At 38.0% G+C, this 21,271-nt stretch overlaps 1 protein-coding gene across 4 annotated transcripts in view; it reads left to right on the top strand.

Moving 5' to 3' along the window:
- Positions 1-21,271, top strand: part of LOC126378027 (uncharacterized) — a 62,455-nt gene that overhangs the window by 2,910 nt on the left and 38,274 nt on the right. For all 4 annotated transcript variants that reach the window (XR_007568026.1, XR_007568027.1, XM_050026089.1 and 1 more), the window contains exon 2: positions 7,652-7,725. Coding sequence is in view for 2 of the 4 variants with exons in the window: in XM_050026089.1 (XP_049882046.1) it covers positions 7,652-7,725 (74 nt within the window). In the remaining 2 variants the exon portion in view is untranslated. The remainder of the gene's footprint in view (positions 1-7,651; positions 7,726-21,271) is intronic.

Below are 21,271 nucleotides of genomic sequence, written 5' to 3'. Positions count from 1 at the left end.
CGATGGTGGGGAGCGGAGAGTTGCCGTTCTATACGTAGTATTATTCCTTATACTATCGCTTCTAACTATTGCAAGAACAATCGATACCAATAATTGATAGCTTTTATCCTCATTCACGCCGCGCGGTTAGCGTGCAGACTCTGCTGAAGTGATAATAATAAAAAGAATAAAAAAAAATGCATTTATTTCGGGTAGGTACCCATATTATAAGATACAATAGTGCTAATTCCTGTAAATACCATCTAATTTTATTTTAAGTTATATCTGTCATTTTCTTATCCGCCGAAAAGGAAAGGGACGGGTAATCGACAAGCATAAAATTTATGGAACACACGTCAATTTTAAGCACAAATCTAAACCAACCGTCTAAAAATTTTACGTCAGTCAATAACCCGACACATTAATTTACTCATTCTTCCTAAAATTAAGAGCTGTGAATCATCCGTCCCTTTCCTTTTCGACGGATATGAAAATGACGGATATAACTTAAAATAAAATTAGGCGGTGTCTGCAGGAATCGGGGCCATTTATGTCACTTTAAAATTAAAAGCCTAATACCAACCTAAAACGAGCTCGGTGGCGCAGCGGTAATCGCGCTCGGTCTGCGATTGTTGAACTTTCGCTAAGGCCGGTCATAGGATGGGTGACCACAAAAAACAAAAAAAAAGTTTTCATCTCGAGCTCCTCCGTGCTTCGGAAGGCACGTTAAGCCGTTGGTCCCGGTTGCATTAGCAGTCGTTAATAACCACCAATCCGCACTGGGTCCGCGTGGTGGTTTAAGGCCCGATCTCCCTATCCATCCATAGGGAAGGCCCGTGCCCCAGCAGTGGGGACGTTAATGGGCTGGTGATGATGTCCAACCTAAAACCAACCGGTATTAATACCTTTCTCACCACTGTAATAAAATGAAGATTCTCTAAACATTCCATATATACTTCATTATACTGCATTAGGGCGAAAAAGCAATCTTCATATTACAGATCAATAAAAGACCTAATCCACCCGTAAACATAGTCTACAATACAATATCAAGTAGCTCGCCAGCCTCGCCACGTGAAATGTGATAAGGACCATCTAAGATTACGTGATTTATGATAAAAATGCATTATGCGGCTATATTACGCCGCCATAATGTAAAATGCTGATGTAATTTTACTTTTTTTAATGAGACTTCTTTGCCCTTTGGGCGATTATGCCAGTCTCGTAAAAATATAATTATGGCTAATGAGCTGATCACCTTATCAGTAGTAGTTCGTCATAGACACGGAATAGAAGAAAGTCAAACAAGTATGAGCAAAGAGTTCATACTTCAACTTTGGACACTCGTCCGCAAACCTCACGACGCACGGAGCTCCACGATAGTATATGAAAGGGTCGTCGTGTGCATTGCATTGTAATCAGGCCAAATAATAAATATCGACTATCATGCAAGGAAATCCCTCCTTATCACAGGAAAGCTAAAAACTTTAGTATGATCGGCTATTTACCAAAAAAATACTTTTGTTTGCAGTAAATGTACATTGCCGGTAAAGTGGCTATGGAATTTGGGAAGTAGTAGAGCTATCGTAGTCATCTGTTTGCAGGAGTAGTAGTAAAAGAGAGCGGGGTCGAACCGGCGACAGCGGTTCTCATACAAAATGCGCCATAGGGCCTTTCCATACTCTTTCTTATATTCCGTGGTCACAGCCATCTTAGGAGTTACTACCAAAAGTGGCTGCAAGTAGTGTTAAAGAAAGAAAGAAACATTTATTAGTTAGGACACCACAGACACGGATTACATATATAATAAATACATTATAATGACATCACATCAAAAGACAAATAACGCACACATGATATATTTTATATTCTGGCAATATGCATTAAAAAAAACTTAAAATCGAACGCCTTTTTTGAATCCAAAAATGCTTGGAATTATTTTTTGAATTTAGGTAGAATCGCCCAATAATAAAAAAAAATTAAACTATTTTTTTAACGAAAATACGTAACATTAATGATGTCGCAAGATTTTTTTTACAAGTACATTAAGTAATTAAATTAGCTCGTATTCGATTGCGTGTAGGTTATGTCACCATGTTAGGTTATGCACCTTTACTTTCAGCATAGAATAGAGATTAATACTAGAACGATAACTCTCCGGCCCGCACCTTCTTCTATCGTGTGGGTTGTGAGGTGGATTACCAACCCCATCAACCCTGGTGTCAGGGTTATTCTTGAGCCGCCATAGGCCCCTGTCATGACTCATGTAACGACTACGTACTTACATTAGTAAGTAGTAACCGAGACCAACGGTTTAACGTACCTTCCGAAGCACGGATCATCTTACTTTTTGGACAATCAGGTGATCAGCCTGTAATGTCCTAACCAAACTAGGGATCACAAAGTGATTTTTGTGATTTGTCTCGACCGGGATTCGAATGAGGTCCCGGGACCTCCGGAGTCTCCGGACACAGTAATTATACAGCTTTAACGTGATAACTACCTATTTTCTCATTACTCGGATAGATACACAATTGTTCCAAAATACAATGCAACGGCAGAAGGGTATATAAAAATAATTGTTGCTTGATATTTGGATCACATTAACGAATTATATTGCTTCTCTTTATTTTGATCAGAATAAAAATGTGTGGAAGATGTAATTGTGCCTGGGTGTAATAAAAAGAGTAGTCATTTATACCCAACAACAAAGAAAAAAAATACAAATGTCTGTTATCCATAAAATTAGAAGGTTAAACGAAGGAAAATCTGTACAGCGCCATCTATACTGGAAAGTCCCCCCTCATTCGTATCGGATGCCGACTTCACCCCCTCTGGGTCTTAGTTTAGTCTTAAGTGGCCGTAGCGTAAGTCGCTAAGGACTAAAGGGGAGAGTGGGTAACTTTTTTACTCGTTGGTAGGAAAAATATTACAACAAACATAACAGGTGATTCAAGCCTGAAAAGTCCTTACAAAACAAATGACAGTCTCACAAAGTGATTTCGACAATGTCGCCATCAGGAATCGTTCCCGGACCTCCAGATCGTGAGCCTAACTCTAAGCACTAGACACTACAACTAAATATGAATAACATGTACATATGTGTTTTTTAAAATATGGTTTTTTAACTCAAGTCGCAGTAAGAATAAACATATCTGCTTTGAAACAAAGAACAATTCCCAAAAGCCATAATCATAAGCCAACTGGTTTACACGTTTAGTAACACATTACTGGTATACAATGTCGAAAGACACTTTGAACGCGTGCGTAAACGTTAGTTCCACCTTTGAATTTTACTACTAAAACGAACGAAAACGCACGCGTGAACGGTTAACGTGTTTGAAGTTTGGTTATTACGTGAGAAAGCAAGGTTATGTCTGTAGTCTGTTGTTAGTTTAAAGCGTCTCCCAAACTGTTTGGATTCATGTTTGGACCATAGATATATTTTTTTTGTTTTGGTTTTCCCCGAAGGGTAAGGCAAAGGGAACTATGCCCATACAGCCATGTCTGACGTATTTTTTTTCTTGATGATTAATGAAATGATGAAAGGTGATGATGATGAAACCTAAGCCCCCATCCTCGGAGTAGACTCCTACTCCGAACCCCAAACGAATTAACTCAAAAGTCCGCATAAACTTTTGAGTTATGAAGCGGCTTCCTGACACGAAGCGAAAATAGGCAGATACACTTTGTTTATTGAATACTCCAATATAATAACACTCGCGAATGTCTTCCGACTAACTTAATGCGATCATTAACCACAAAACACCACTTCGTATTAATTATTTAGATTATTCAATGAAGAAAGCAACTGTCCCGTTCCCGTTTCCCGCCAAAAAGCCAACTCCGGACCATAGATAATGAAGGACTTTCCAGACTACGTTCACCAAAAACATATAGATATAGATGGCGTTGTATAGCTTTACAGGTAATACAGGTGAACTAAAAAAAAACTATAGAGGATGTATCCATACTATTAGCTAGGGAATGCAATCCCGATTCGAGATCACAAATTCGAGATCCCGCGGGATTGGAAATATCAATCCCGCGAGATCCCGAAGTTTTCTGAATCTCGTCTAGTTCATAAAAAAATGTAAAATTAGGATGGCTGAAAATAATATAATAATAATATTTATTTATTTCAAATAGCCTAATACACAGGTAGCTAAAAAATAAATTTTACAATGTGTGGCTGTTTCAATTTTACACGAGGCAATGACCTCTGAACTCCCAAACTAGAGTGAATCTGTATTATGGGATATGGGAAAATATTGTTTGAAAGAAAACAAAAACCTTTAAAACCAAACCTGAACATAATGAAAACAAAAAGTATAACTCAAGGAGATTCGCCCAGCATTGACGGGATTCAATCTCGAATGGGATCTCGTCTAATAATCGGGATCAATCCCGAGATCTCGCGAGACCGGGATCCCGCGAAATCGGGATTGCATCTCATGTGGCATAAGGCCTGCTATTTGTTAACCTAAAAGTAGTTATACAATAAATAAAAATTAATTAATTATTTATTTATTATTATTTATTAATTAATTATTATTTTTTGTTATTGATTTTTTTTTTTAATTAAGATGGGTTGATGGGTGGGCAATTGATTTGATTTGAATGTGACTTTTCAAAGAGGCGTTTACGACGTTATCACTTCGGTTATATCTATTACAACAATGACAATGACCAAGAGTTGATGTGATTCAACTGAATCACTGTTTATTGATTAAATAAATTTGATTAAATAAAACTTCATAAAGTGTTATGGCTTTTAAATAAGGTTATAGGCCGTACGATATTGTTCTATAGGGGCATTACTTGTTGTAGACTACTTTCTATCTATCTACTCAGCTTGGTATTTGTAAGGTGGTATGAGTTTTTTTTTATTGAGGAGCTCAGTGACGCAGCGGTAAACGCGCTCGGTCTGCGATTGTTGAAGTTAAGCAACTTTCGCAAAGGCCGGTCATAAGATGGGTGACCACAAAAAAAAAGTTTTCATCTCTAGCTCCTCCGTGCTTCGGAAGGCACGTTAAGCCGTTGGTCCCGGCTGCATTAGCAGTCCCCAACCCGCAGTGGAGCAGCGTGGTGGAGTATGCTCCATACCCCCTCCGGTTGATTGAGGGGAGGCCTGTGCTCAGCAGTGGGACATATATCAGGCTGTTTATGTTATGTTATAGATAAGATAATATGCAGTCATTCTAATCAAAGGCGCCTTAAGATAAAAATGCCGAACTATTTATATTTATGATTGAATCTACAAATCCAAAGATGAGTAAAGCACCTGTCTATGTAAATAAACCCACACGGAACTAAAAAAAAACAAAACTCATCACATAACTAAATAATGACTTGTATCATCGTCGTACAACTAAGTAGATCCCTACCTCCTTATTACAAAACGAAGACTACCAGGTTCGCGCAGACTCGCGCTGTGGCGCTTTTCAATGGATTTAATTGACAACAATTCTATGCAGATTTGGCGACACTAGTGCCGCGGCCGTAGGGCTTTTTTCTTAGACTATACATTATGTCGAAAAGTCATAAAAGCTAATGATAGGGAAATGGCGGACGGTTGTTTTTAAAGGGAAAACGTACAAAATTATAAAACGTTTTAAATAAACAAAGGTAAACAAATACAATCCTTTCCTTCATACCCCGTCATCAGCTATTGGACATTTTATATCTGATCTATTAGTCAGATACGTTAACAGGACCCGTTCGTCTGTTGGGTGTCTATAGGGTGTGTAGTCGATGACTTGTATTGACCGATCAGATTGATGGTCTGGTAGCCATGTTTGCAACGCAAACCCACGCGTTTGCGTTATGTGAGTCAGATTTCATGGTCAGACTTATGTTACCTTTTGTGGGTATTGTTATGTAAAGTGTGGTTTGGGGTAAATGGAGTGTTTATGCATCACGCCTATATGCTTGAAGGGGTAGGCAGAGGCTTATAGTATATGCACCCAGTCCTCGCCAGCTATGCTAAAAGCCATGTATAGGGAGCGAACCTATTGCCATTAACTGGACACAAATCCTGGAAATCACGTGTCTCAACAGCAACACCATAAGTTCTCTATTTTGTAGATTTCCTCTTTTAAACCCTGTCTTCTAATTCAATTTCTTTGGAACTACAGGCATAGAATAAAAAATAATGCTACGTACAGAACGTAACATTATATAACTAGTCGTTATAAATAAAACCACTTTATTACTTATTTGTATTTTACTTTAGAAATTCCTTAAAAAACTGATATCCGTAACTGAAATTTTCCGAAACTAACGGATAATCCGAAATGATTCGTAACCGTATCCGGTATAATCATCATCATCAATTTAAGAGCCACGCTCTTGTCGGTGCAGCATTTCCATGCTACTTTTTTAGGGATAAATAGGGCAGTGGTTTCCCTATTGCCTTCCGCCCCGTAGTACTCTGTCTGACGCAAGTGGGATGGCGCCCAGAGTAGTCTATTACAAAGCCATACTAGGACTCCTGTCCTCCGCCTCTGAATAGTACTGACAGTTACTGCTGCCCTCTGTCAGGTTCCAGGTTACAGTCCCTGTGATTCGGTATAATAATCTTTCTTAAATCCGTATCCGAAATTTCATATCCATAACATCCCTGGTTCCAATCTATTATGCTCCAAGAAAGGCACGTTCGAAAGTGAAATGCCGACGGAAATATCATCTCAAGTCTCAATAAAACCGGTTCATATGCCCTACAAATGGAATAGTGAAGTGTGTAAGATATTACGTGTTCTGAACGCCTACAAACGACAGGTGTTTATGACAAGGTTGACTTTCGGTCAATTTGTAAAAGTAAAAGTTAGAAAAAGCTATGATGGTATAGTTCCTTCAACTTGCAAGGTTACGGCACACCCGAGACTTCATCGCTTTTGTCGGTCTAGCATTCTCCTTGCTACTTTTTAGGGAAAAATAGGGTAGTGGTTTCTCTCTTGTCTTCCGCCCCGCAGAGTGTTACGGCGCCCAGAGTAGTCTATTTCGAAGCCGTACTAGGACTCCTGTCCTCCGCCTCTGAATAATACTGGCAGTTACTACTGCCGTCCGTCAGGTTCCAGGTTACAGTCCCTGTGACTCGCCTCTTCCGTCCTGCATTGCTGTACCGATGGCTCCCATCTCCGCCTCTGCAACCGTTGAGGTTTTCACCCGTATGGGCAAGGGTTCTACGTTATACACCGTAGGTTTGGAACCAGGGACATATCCATACAAAAATCTCATTCTAACCTTTCATTATACTAAACGAGCATATTATATCGGCCGACTTGGCTAATTGAAGTATCTGTATTTTTTTATGATTTGGTCTTATTGACAATTTCAAAAGATGCAAATCAGTTTCGCCAAGAATTGCAGATACGTCAGTTCGCGACATCAACGACGATGTGAGACAACGATCGTATTATAAAACCTTCCACGTCCTTCATTGCTTCTTTGGTATCGCGCAACTACGACTAGCGCTTGTGTTACTACGTAATGAACGGCGGGTACATCGATGTAGCGGTCCAGCCAAGAATATGTTGGTGCGGCCGCTTCACACGCCGAGACGTGAGTTAACAGGCGACATGCGGACTCTTATAATTTAGTCCTAAGGGCATATCTCCCTTGTTTTTATGGTTTCTATGTGAGAATGACCGTATTATTTGCGTTGTTTCAGCCCGCAGTCCTCACGGAGGCACTCCGACCAAGATACCAAGCCCAGTTGGTACACTGCTTAGCAGAAGAACGCCGGTAAGTACCTTGTTGTAAATTATCTACAACTACTTATTATTAACGGGAACAGATAGCCTTGCCAAAAAGAAATAGGGTCATTTGCCCTTCCTCGTCCATCACAGGACCACACGAGCCAGCTTACGATGCCACCGCTTTACTGTGGAAGAAATTCTATCGCGCACAAAAAAATTCGGCAACTCCTATCTCTGCCGCACCATTAAAAAGTGGAACGGGTTGCCGGCTCAAGCGTTCCCTCCTTCTTAAAACATGGGGTCCTTTAAGCGAAGCGTGAAGAAGCACCTAGTAGGCCAGCATGGTAATCGCAACTGATTCGAAACTGACTCATTGCGTTGCTTTTCAGTTGCTCCTGCAATTAGGGCTTCTCTATGTTTACCATCATAGTTGAGCCAACATACTTAGCCAATATAAAAAAAAATCAATGAGGGATTTCCTCAAAAATAATATAGAAGGCGTTGTACAGAGTTGCCTTACTTTAACCTTCTAATTTACATACATACATACATAAACTCACGCCCGTAATCTCTAATGGGGTGGGCAGAGCCACAAGTAATCAAAGACAACTTGCAGCCACTGTTGATACGATGTCGTAAGCTGGATATGATAAACCTTATGGTGATAAGGGCCTATCGCCCATAACATTAGTCCATCATGTTAGAGGACACAATCCCTCTGTCGGTTTTTACGACATGCCCGGGAAGACAAGCAGCTGAACGTGTTCTATGTTTTTTATTTGCTCCCAGAACAGCATAGAAGCAACCAAGCAACCTTCTAATTTCAACACACATGCATCTTTTATCTTTGTTTTTGGGTATAAATGATTTGACTTTTATAGGTATATTTCTTCACGAGTTCCGTCGAATATATTTTCCCGTTCTCCTTTAGCTCTATATTTTACACCAACGTATCTAGGCCACACAAGTTTACACTCCCGGGAATACCTGGACAGAAATATGACGTCGAAATGTTAGGAAAACGTTACTAGGTTTCTGCTACAGTCGGTGGAATATTATAATATTAATATATTATAATATTAAGGGGAATCATCTCCCTGGCATTATCCCGTTTCTCACACGGTCCGGTTACCTGACCTGAAGATTTGACAGGTCCGGTTTTTTACAAAAGCGACTGACTGTCTAACTTTCCAACCCGCGAAGGGAAAACCAGCCCAATACAGGTTAGGTCACATTACCTCCGAAAATGAATTTCTCGGGAATGTGGGTTATCTCACGATGTTTTCCTTCCTTTGGTTTGCCGATTTCTCAATAGCCTTCCTACTAGTCAAATCAGTTACTTTTTACTAAACGTAAAAACACGAAATTACTGCGGTATTTGTATGAAAAAGCACACTGTGACGTCATAGAAAAACGTGATAAAATGTCGGACTTATTAGTACGTTTTCGTGATTAAAATTCATTCTTCTTCTATCGTGTGGGTTGTGAGGTGATTACTAACCCCATCAACCCTGGTGTCAGGGTTATTATTGAGCCGCCAAAGGCCCCTGACATGACTCATGTAACGACTACGTACTTAAATCAGTAAGAAGTTACCGGGACCAACGGCTTAACGTGCCTTCCGAAGCACGGATCATCTTACTTTTGGACAATCAGGTGATCAGCCTGCAATGTCCTAACCAAACTAGGGATCACAAAGTGATTTTTGTGATTTGTCCCCACCGGGAATCGAACTCGAGACCTCCGGGATCGTGAGCACATCGCTCAACCACTGGACCACAGAGGCCGTATTAAAATTCATAAATAAGTTAAATAGAAAAAGAGTTTTCATTTTCGTTTTTCGTTAGTCTTAGATCTGTCTTTATTTAGTAAGAGTTTCATAATTTATCTTGGTTGTAGTGTTCGATCCAATTGTACTTACTTTTACATTTAGTTACAGTTTTCCAGACGTAGGACTTTTTATTAAATTAAATCTTATGTTCATAGGAGACAGCGCCAAAGAATTTGAAAATCTTTACGATGTTTGTGCCCATAGAAGACTGAGAACTTTTGAAGATATTATAATTGTACATTATTTGTTCGCTATACGATTAATTTAGAATTACATTTTACTTATTACCTTTTATAGTTTTATCAATAAAGTTTATAATTAATTCGAGTAACATTCTTTTGTAGTTAGAAGTTTTAATTGAATTTGGAACGGTCCGACGCTAACGTAGCGTAAAGCTCTGTGAGGCGTGGGTGAGTTCATCATACGATGAATGTATTTACCTCTGCCTACCCCATAAACACCAGCCCATTAACGTCCCCACTGCTGGGGCACGGGCCTTCCCTATGGATGGATAGGGAGTTCGGGCCTTAAACCACCACGCGGGCCCAGTGCGGATTGGTGGTTATTAACGACTGCTAATGCAGCCGGGACCAACGGCTTAACGTGCCTTCCGAAGCACGGAGGAGTTTGGATATTTGCAAAAAAGATATTTTCGCCCTTACGATAATGATATTTTCCCAATTGGGGTAGGCAGAGGAGCTCGGTGGCGCAGCGGTAAACGCGCTCGGTCTGCGATTGTTGAAGTTAAGCAACTTTCGCAAAAGCCGGTCATAGGATGGGTGACCACAAAAAAAATATATGTGTGTAAATAAAAAAAATATTTGAAAATATGTGACCATGAAAAATATGTTTTCATCTCGAGCTCCTTCGTGCTTCGGAAGGCACGTTAAGCCGTTGGTCCCGGCTGCATTAGCAGTCGTTAATAACCATCAATCCGCACTGGGCCCGCGTGATGGTTTAAGGCCCGATCTCCCTATCCATCCATAGGGAAGGCCCGTGCCCCAGTAGGGACGTTTATGGGCTGATGATGAATGATGATGAACGTATTATTCTTAATTCTATAGCTAAGTAACAGGTTAATTTTAACTTAATTATGCAAGTACACATGTGGAGTGGAACAGAAAGGCGGTTTCACTTTTGTAAACTCATGCCGGTACAACCGAGATCTTAACGTTTTAACATTATCATAACCAACTTAACGTTACGATTGTAAAACGTTTTAAATGCGGTGAATTGAGGAAATGAGGAAACCAGGTGACGTTTATGTAAGTGGATAGTTCTTCGAACACCGGATATCGATAACATTGCTGTAAACGCAAAAATGTCCTGGAATATATCGTTTTGAAAGCTCGGAAATGTGCGGGGCCTTAGTTCACCTTGCGATGGATGTTTTTTTTAACAATATAGGCTCACGTTTGACCACAATCTCACCTGATGGCAAGTGACAATGTGGTCTAGGGAGGATCACGCTTACCTTGCAAATGAAAAAATATAACCAGTTGGAAAGCAGACGACGGCAGACAATTTCAGTCCTTCTATGTTCGCATCAAAAAGGAAGAGACATAAAGAAAGAGGAATTGAAATCTCTGCCGTCTTCTGTATTTCCGAATGCATATAACCCGGGTGCTTTCAAGACCAGAGTGAAAAGGCACCTTTTGGGCGAGTTCGCTACATCTTAGGCCTCGTCAATGCATTTGGGCAAGTCTGAGGCCAAGAGCAAACTCAAAAAAGGTATAAAAAAACAAAGTCTCGCAATAGACGAGCTAGCTTCAATCCAGGTAAGAAATTATGGTCTCTTAGCTGGTTTGAAATTAATTGAAAGAAACCGTTTTGTTGAAGAAAATCACATCGAGGCTGTTAAAAAGACCAAATTGAAGCGATTCATTTAAGAAAGCAACATTGCTATTTGTCATAATTTGTTGACATTGCGCACTTTTATGTGATTTTTCAAAATGGCGCTTACGTCTTTTCATTTTAAGGCGACGAAATGTTTTAAAATGGCAACCCTAAGCAATTAGCTAATATTAGCCTTGGATTGAGTGCGTGTTAGTATTTTGCTACAGTCTTGTCTGATGAGGAAGTCTATGCGATTGATTTAGATGTTGTTTGCAGTTTGTCATTGGATATTTTAGGCCTGGCAACACAGTTAAACATGCAGCCGTTTTGCTCGTAATAATTTTGTATGGAAACGTTGCTATTATAACAAGCGTTCGTTCTGAAACTTTTGGCTTCGTTTTTTAAACTTGAGAGTAGTGTTGCCGAGCTATCAATAGTTTGATTATCGATAAATTCTATAGCTCATTTCAAAACTATCGACACTATCGATGCGTACCTGATATTCACTATCGATGCGTACCTGAGATGTTTAACTTTTGCCTATTTACCCTCCACTGCTAAAGAGTACTAGGGTCATATCATAATGTGGGGTTTTTTTTTTCTTCAAAACACGTTTTTTTTGACGTGACTTATTGTGGATTTATTTATATTTTATTACCGACTTCAAAAAAGGAGGAGGTTCTCAATTCGACCGTATATTTTTTTTTTTTTTTTTTTTTTTTTTTTTTTATGTTTGTTCGGGCATATCTTCGTCGTATATGAACCGATTTTGATAATTCTTTTTTTGTTTGAAAGGAGATATACCCAAGGGGGTCCCATGTCAAGGAAGTCAGGATCTGATGATGGAAGACCAGAGAAATCGAGGGGAATTTTCAAAAATCGTAGGAGCGACTAGTGCGTTTGTAAAGTCATATTGATCGGATCGATCTTTAGGCTTCGGGAAAACTTCCCGGCCTTCGAAAACTGGTCAGCATCAGGGAGATACCCTATGGCCTGGCAAAACTATACAACCTGGAGCAATTTTTCTTTCACGAAACGTATTTAAATCTTGATCAAATCCAATCGCCGGTGCAAAAAAACAAAATGGCGGAAAAAAAAGATGGCCGCCATACAAAATTTTGTCGATTTTGGAAGAAGCCCGTTTGGGTAAAAATAATGTATGGGGCGCTTACTCAAAACGTCATGTAGAGTACGGAAATACTTTCTGATCACCAAAAACTGCTCCGCATCAGAGAGATACTCTACGGCCTGGCAAAACTATCGCACGTGAACCAATATTTCTTTCAGAGCACTTATTTAAATCTTGGTCAAATTCCATAGCGCGTAAAAAAAAAAACAAAATGGCGGAAAAACAAGATGGCCGCCATACACAATTTTGTTTTTTCAGAAAATGTCTCGGGATATAAAATATATATCGGGGTTGTGGTCGGATCGTCATGTTAAGTATGGAAATACTTCCCGATTTTCGAAAACTGCTCCGCATCAGGGTGACACCCTACGGCCTGGCGAAACTATCACACCTGAACCAATTTTTCTTTCACGAAACCTATTTAAATCTTGGTCGAATTTAATGGCCGGTGAAAAAAATACAAAATGGCGAAAAAACAAGATGGCCGCCATACAAAATTTTGTTTTTCCAGAAAATGTCTTGGGGGTAAAAATGATGTATAGGCGTGTGATCGGAACGTCATCTTTGAAAACTGCTCCCAATCAGGGAGACATCCTACGGCCTGGCAAACCTATTGCACCTGGATTTTGTTTGTTTCCACGACACCCATTTTAATCTTGGTCAAATTCTGTCGCCGGTGAAAAAGAACAAAGTGGCGGAAAAACAAGATGGCCGCCATACGAAGAGGGACAGTTTCGAATAAACAGGACACGCGAGCTGCTTTAGCAGCGAGCGAACCACGCGAAATCTACTGTATCTATATGTATGCGTGAGTGTGTATGATAGCAGCTTCCACTGACAACCACATGTGTGTATGTACACATACACATGTGTGTGTGTGTGTGTATGCGTGTGTGTGCGCGCGTGTGTGTGTGTGTGTGTGTGTGTGTGTGCGTGTGTACGTGCGCGTGTGCTCGTGTGCGTTAGCGCGTGTGTTAGTGTGTGTGTGTGTAAACATGTTCATCAATAATAATTGTGATCACTACTAATAATATATTATATTATTATATATGAATATAAATCAGAAAATCTGTCTGTCTGCATCCTTGCTCGGTCTAACCATCACTTAAAATCGTAAAATAAAATAAAATTTTTAACAAAAAAAAACCGACTTCAAACGCAAAACTAAAAAGCAATAAATAAATTTACTTCGCACAAAGTAATTAGTACGTATTTTCAATTAGTTAATTATTTTATAATTCTGAAGTCGGTGCCAAGTAAATGCTACAACAACCCTACTACAATATCAAATTACTATGTACACACAATATTGTTTAATACCTATATCAAAGCAATTACAAAACAATGTCAAACAAAAAATTACAAAACAATCAGTATTGAAAAATATATGAATCGGTACTTCGTTGTAGCATTTCCTTGGCACCGGCTTCAGATTTATAAAATAATTAACTAATTGAAAATACGTACTAATTACTTTGTGCGAAGTAAATTTATTTATTGCTTTTTAGTTTTGCGTTTGAAGTCGGTTTTTTTTTGTTAAAAATTTTATTTTTTATTAATATATTTTTTTAAATTATTTTTCTATTTTTTTATTTGTTTTTTTTTTTTTTTGATTGCCGCATATGGCATTACATCACACATATCTCTTGTCTTAGTAGGTTCATCACATCCATCTTAGGACATCGTATCAACAGTAGCTGCATGTTGTCTATGATTACTTGTGGCTCTGCCCATCCCATTAGGGTTTACGGGCGTGAGCTTACGTCTGTCTGTATCCTCAAAAACTTTGTATCAATCAGTTCACTTCATAAAATATACAACCATTACTGCCAAAGTATAGAAAAGACACTGTCTTGTCCATAGAGAATATCCGAAGATTGAAAAGACTAATTGGCATTGACTTCAATTGTCATAGTTATTTTTCTCTACGTCTATGAGGTCGACTCTGATAACCCACTTTCTCTGCCAGTCATGCTTATTTAGTATGCAGGACAGTCGTCGTGGCTCCATACGTTTATGATTGCCTGGTACCCGAAATTAGAACCTTCATACTGTCTTGAATTTTTGTACCGGGTGAGAGAGCCCTGAGCGATCTCCATTTATCCGGCCATGTAGTTAATGCTATCTGCGGAAAAACTAAAATAACCGAAATAAAAAAAAAAACTTCGCACTCCTGTCAATGTCTCGTAATACCCCACGATTCGTATGTAGCGTGTTCTATAACGTTCCTTGGACAACCAACAAACAAAATCGATTCCCTCTTGCTATTTGTTTCGCCAGATGCAATTTGCTCTAAGTGTAGGTATCCATTATATTCTGGAACTAGGTTATTTCTGTACACTATTACGTGCCAAAAGGGTCAAGTCGTTCGAGCGTACTTTACGACAATTGTATAGCTTTTTTCGTTTGGAAACGCAGTTTTAAATATTCATTTCCATCCGTAGTATTATTTGCTAAACTGTATTTACTTTCACATTGTACATTTTATTTAATCTAATTTAAAAAGAAAATGCGCCATTTTATATAGCTACTAAATTGCCAAACAATAACTATTATCAAACGTCATCAATCTACGAAATAACCGCGTAGTGTGACGGTTCGCAATCAAAGCGTAGTCTTTGGAATAAAATTAGCATTGTAGTAGCTATTATTATGGCAGCAGAGCGATACCATCGCTACACAATAGTGGCTGTATAGAACAACGCCGGTATCTCGCGTAAAAAAAACCAGATCAAGGTACGAATTCCGAACGATGATTCACCTGTCAAACTTTCGCGCGCGCGAAAAAAATGGCTGACAAAAATGGCTACGGTACATTGTGACTCATTATCATTACTATTTTTATTTATTTTCATTGTAAAAATTGACGTTTTGAACAGAATAGATTTATTGTCCGATACGGTTTTTGTGCAGTTATTTTTTTTAGAAAATAAACGTCTTATGTGTTTCATTTCACGGTACTTGAAGCGAAAGTGGTTAGATCTTGAAAAATAAAATTTTCTACCAGTTTCATTCAAAGCTCGGCAATACAATAGGTATTTATGGTTTGATTATCTTATCTTATAGTAATTATTGCGCATTAGACCACTAATCTTACAATCAGAAGTTGATTTCGTTATCCTTTATCATTCTTTCACCTTTTCGATACTTGGTTTAAGTTTAGCAATATAAAACGACCGTGTGGATTGAATTGCAGCTATCAACTTACGTTCTATGAGCTAAAACATTGCGCTCTAAGTGATGGATCAGAACCTGAGATTCCTGAGAATATCCAGAGATAAACGATTATTTTGGTTCATTTATTTAATTACTAAGTATTATGCTACTAGCTTAAGATCTAAAATACATGATATTGGGCAGTTTGTGCCCTATTAGCGTATTGCATAAATGGAAGCATGCAGTGAAAACTACTAATTATACACATCTCTCTCTCTCTATCTCCCTCCCTCTCTCTCTCCTTGGCATTTATTATATCCATCTGATGGTGGGGCCTTCTTCGTATTTCCCTTCCACTTCGCTCAATCGTCCCAGGTCCTTTAGGTCCTTTTTGACCACATCCGCCCATCTTGTTTTGACTTTCAATTATACTTATTTATCGCGTCACACGCGATATGTGGGCTCCATACTATACTTACTACTAAACCAGAGTACGCAATGTTGTATTTTCGATTTATGTATTTTTTGCACACGTAGGTAACCTATCCGCGTGGGTAGGTAGGCAAGATGAATCAGTGCTTCGAAGCACGGATCATCTAACTTTCGGACAATCTGGTGATTAGCCTATAATGTCCTAACCAAACTAAGGGTGGTATTAATAAACTAATCTCACCTTTGAGACTGCCCTCAAGATCATGTCAATGTGACAGTTCTTATATAAAAACAGGGACTTGAGCATGATCTTGAGGTACAGTCTCAGCTGAGATTAGTTTATTAATACCACCCTAGGCATCCCAAAGTGTGCCTAGCAGTGGGACGTATAGGCTGTTTATGATACGTAGGTAACTCAACCTATGCTAGAAAATAAATCCCCCTTCTTCTAGTCAGTTTAAAGACAGCGATATAATTAATAATGCTTGTCTGGAAAAGCGACACACCATCACCATCCTAAATTTACAACTCCATTGTCTTAAAGCCATGAGTCATAGTTATCTTTGCACCGTGTGCATTTATATTATGACATCAGCGTTGGTTGTACACCGACATGTTGTACGTATATGTATTATGAAGATATATATCTATTTGGTTATATATAAACCTTAAACCGGCTTGTTGATGTTACGGATACCGTGTCCGCTTTGGCACTATTTTGTTTTTTTTTTTTTTTTCACTGATAATAATTCAGATCAGACACCATCAAATTATTGAACCTGTTTTACACAGTCAAATAGATGAAGATTTAGTATAATACCTATTACTAAACCGAAGCCGTGGTTGCCCAGTTGGTAGAACGCTTGCCTCTCACTTTGAGGTCGCAGGTTCGAATCCAGCACAGGCCTAAACCAATGATTGTCGAATTTGTTTTCGAATTCATGTTTGGATCATAAATGATTATCACGTGCTCAACGGTGAAGGAAAACCTCGGAACCCACATTCCCGAGAAATGCATATTCGGTGGTATATGACCTAATCTGTATTGGGCTGGGTTTCCCTTCGCAAGACGGAACATTCATCGCAAGATGAATTAATTACCGACACCTCACCGAGCTTTCTGTTAGACCAACGTGATAGCTGAGCCGTATCGCTTCATAATGGTCGAGCCAACTGTGCTAGTGAAAACTGCACTTTAGATAAATTAATAACTCATTGGTGCAACCCTGATTGAGAAGCAAGCCCGTGAACTACAGGACCACAGTGAATTCTCATCATCACTAATTTAAGAGCTCTTGTCGGTGTAGCATTCTCCATTCTTGTCTATAAAAGACCTATTCCTTCACTTCCTTATAAGACACGACATTCGCCTTCTCTTTAATCTGTTCCATGTAAGCTCTTCTTGGTCTTCCCCTTCCAGTGAATTCTAGAACATGCATATAAAAATGAACCATAAGCATAATATACTTAATCATATTTTGGAAACTTTACTCAAGGTGTGTTTATACGACTTAGCTCTTTGTTGATTCAAAGGGTATTTCAAACGGTGAAGATCTCATAACTTATCTAAAGAATGGTTGTTGTAAGATGAGTCACATTATCACATACACACGACTTTAATAATATTTTACATTATAATGTTAGTAGAAATAACATTTATTTTATTATGATTCAAGTTAGTTTTTTTTGTGGAACATACTTATAGGTGTAGGTATACTCATAGGTAAATAAATAAATAAATAAGTATGTCTAGAAGGTTCTAGGCAGACATCTTCAGGCCTATTTTTTTTTAAAACCGATGTAGAGCTTACTTGTTCGGCCGTGTCCAATGCGACCAAGAAAGTTACGTCAAAAAATAAAATTAAGCGTATCGAAGACTAATTTTATTATCATGATTTCATGAGACGTGACTTTATGTGTGAATGTATGTGTAACGTTGTATATACAGGGTGTTAGCGACATCGTACCGAATACTAAGGGATGATTCAGACCATGATTCTGAGTTGATATCAAGTGGAATTTTCCGTCGCAAAAGTATGGAACAGAAAATAAAATCCTCTAAATGTTCATATCAAATTCTCAAATTGCAAATGGCTAGAGAGTGACCTACATAAAATGCAAATTTCTATCAACTAGTAGATAAACCGCATAAACGTATGTCGGATGGTAGATAAAACACATGTGCTCACAATTTTATCTGATGCATATTCAATGGATCGCAGTTTTATCGAAACGCAATATATTTTATCTATTGCTACATGTTTTGTTCTGTTCTATATTTAATTTTGAATATCTAGTGATTTAAATACGGAGTTAAAACTACAGATGTACTAATACCACAATACAAAAGTGTTTGAATCGCGGAGTACCGTGTTGCTCTATGTCTTGAACTATTTTATGGTAAGTATTTGTGGTAGTTAAGTAAAAAGATTGTTTATAAGATTCATGCAATCTTTTTGGTGTTCGTTCTTTACATGAAACTGGCGGGAATTCATGAAAAAATCCGATAAAGAAGCCGTATTACATGAAAAAAATATATATGGCGTTTATAATATTTTTTAACAGATACTTGCCAGATTTTTTGAGAATAATAAATAATTAAATAAATAAAGTATTTAATCTTTTTGGAGATACGTGTCGGAAAATGCAATCTCTTTACGCGGGAATGATATAAAAACTTTTAAAAATTCTATTCAAATTTTTGTAGAGTTTGGATCTAATGTACTAGATGTGTGTAGAGTCCCTATTTCACGTTCTAGTGTAGGTAACGTGTTATAATCTGTATAATCCAATGCAATGCAAGTCATAAAATATTCCGGAACTGAGATAAATGCTAATAAGATATGAAGAACGCGATCTGGCGGAAGTCATCCACTACACACCATTAGACAGGGTTGCTAGTGAAAATAATTTGTATTTTTTTAATGGCTATGAGACTAGAATGTGATTAGGTGTTTTATAAGGTATATTCACTTTTCTCCACAATCTGACGTGCGGTCTATGGTGGGCCATTAGTAGAGGGGATGGGAATTATTCTCTCTATTTAAGAGCTGCGTTCTTGTTGGTGGAGTAATCGCCATTCCTCTCTAGTTTCTTCTCTCCACCAAATCCGTCACCTCCTGATACGATACGACCTACACCTTCTAATTTATTTGTTTTATAAATGTTCTCCTAGGTCTTACCCCTTTATTTGTTCCATTTTATAGCAATTATTTTTTTATAATAAATTTAAAAATTCTTCCAGGCAGGAGACAAGAGAAAGATGCTAAAAAAGTACATTACGGTTTAAGGGTTATCTGCAAGGAAATTAGTATGTTAAAAAATAACGCTACCGATTGTACCTACTCATTTCGTATTAAATATTTTTTTTGTATTGTACAAAAGAGTTACCAGAAGCTCTAGTAGCAGGTATGTTAAATACCAACCCTGTCAGACGCCATATTGGCTGCGCGGGAGTCGGGGGCAACGCTCGCTATGACTCAACGCATTGTCATCAACAGGTTCGAAAAAAAAGGAAAAGTGCCGTTCAGAAACTTATTAGAAAATAAGCGCCCGCATGTTTTAAACGTGTTATCATTATTGTATTTTTTTAAATGTGGAATGTTATGGTCGCCATCTTGTGCATATTTTTTAAATTTGGCTAACCTACTTATTTAATATAGTTGATATTGTGAAAAAATAGTGAAAAACATCGACCGATGCTTTTATATAGAAAAATACATTACTTTTGTATAAATATTTCAAAGTTCTTATTTACTTTTAGTGTTAATATTTTTACCCGAGTCCCGCGAAGCTAAAAGAAGGGTTGTGATGTTTTTCGGCTAGTTTCCAACTAGTTAAATCAGTTACTTTTTACTAAACGTCAAAGCACGAAATTATTACCTATGGAATTCGTATGAAAAAGTACATTGACGTCATAAAAAAACGTGATAAATGTCGGACTTATTTGACTTATTCTTGATTAAAATTCATAAATAAGTTAAATAGAAAAACTAAAAAGTTTTTCGTTAGTTTTAGGTCTGTCTATGTATCATGGTATATCCTAGTATATCCCAATAGGTACAATTTAGTCGAAATATTGTAAAATAATCATAGGAAATGTAGTCATGCTTGTGTAATTGTAATTCAACAGCTGTAATATTGTAATAAGATTGTAATTCACATAATTAAAATGGCGCAACGACCGTGATGGGAAGCCGTTTAGTTTTGCAAAGCCACGATTTTTCACGGTAATACAAATTCATTTGTATTCCATCACTAAGCTATTAATAGGGTTGCTCCTACGCCGTATTGGGAGCCAATAAAATATATGGAACGCTTTCAACTGCATATCTATGGATTTTGAATGAAAAAGCAACCTGAGACGTCATAGAAAATCGTGACGAAATTACGCACTTATTATTTATTAAAATTGATAAATAAGTTAAATAGAAAAAAAGGAAGCGTTTTTTGTCACCTTTAAATCTGTCTTTCATTCGTTCATTTATTTATTTGCATCATCTACATTATATGTATAAAAGGTCTTAAATTTAATAACAGTATCAGTCATCATCATCATCACCAGCCCATTAACTTTACAACCTTGCTGGGGCACGGGCCTTCCCTATGGATGGATAGGGAGATCGGGCCTTAAACCATCACGCGGGCCTAGTGCGGATTGATGGTTATTAACGACTGCTAATGCAGCCGGGACCAACGGCTTAACGTGCCTTCCGAAGCACGCAGGAGCTCGAATTTTTTTTTTAAATTTATTTATTCCAAAAAAGGTAAAATTTTTCTTAAAACTTATTATTTCGCCAATGAAAAGTTTTTTTTGTGGTCACCCATCCTATGACCTGCCTTTGCGAAAGTTGCTTAACTTCAACAATCGCAGACCGAGCGCGTTAACCGCTGCGCCACCGAGCTCCTCGCCAACAGTATCAGTACATAACCCTAATAGGGCATCGCAAAAAATATTTATTTACTAATCAGAATTTCATAATTTATCTTTGATCTAGGAAACTAGCCAATTCATTCAAATCAGGTCTATGTACAACCTTAAAACTTCCCCATAAAAGATGCAACGAAATGTGGTAACTACGAATCTACATAAAACCAAGCTGTGTCTACAAAGCCTTTCAAATTTACACTGTCTTCACCCTTAAAGCACAAATTTTTAAGATTTAAAATTGTCTGCGAATGTAAAACTGGACAGATTATAAATATGTA

Source organism: Pectinophora gossypiella, chromosome 25 (genome assembly GCF_024362695.1).
Source record: "Pectinophora gossypiella chromosome 25, ilPecGoss1.1, whole genome shotgun sequence".
Classification (NCBI taxonomy): domain Eukaryota; kingdom Metazoa; phylum Arthropoda; class Insecta; order Lepidoptera; family Gelechiidae; genus Pectinophora; species Pectinophora gossypiella.
The sequence above is the reverse complement of the archived record's forward strand: the minus strand, read 5'-3'. Positions and strand labels throughout refer to the sequence as shown.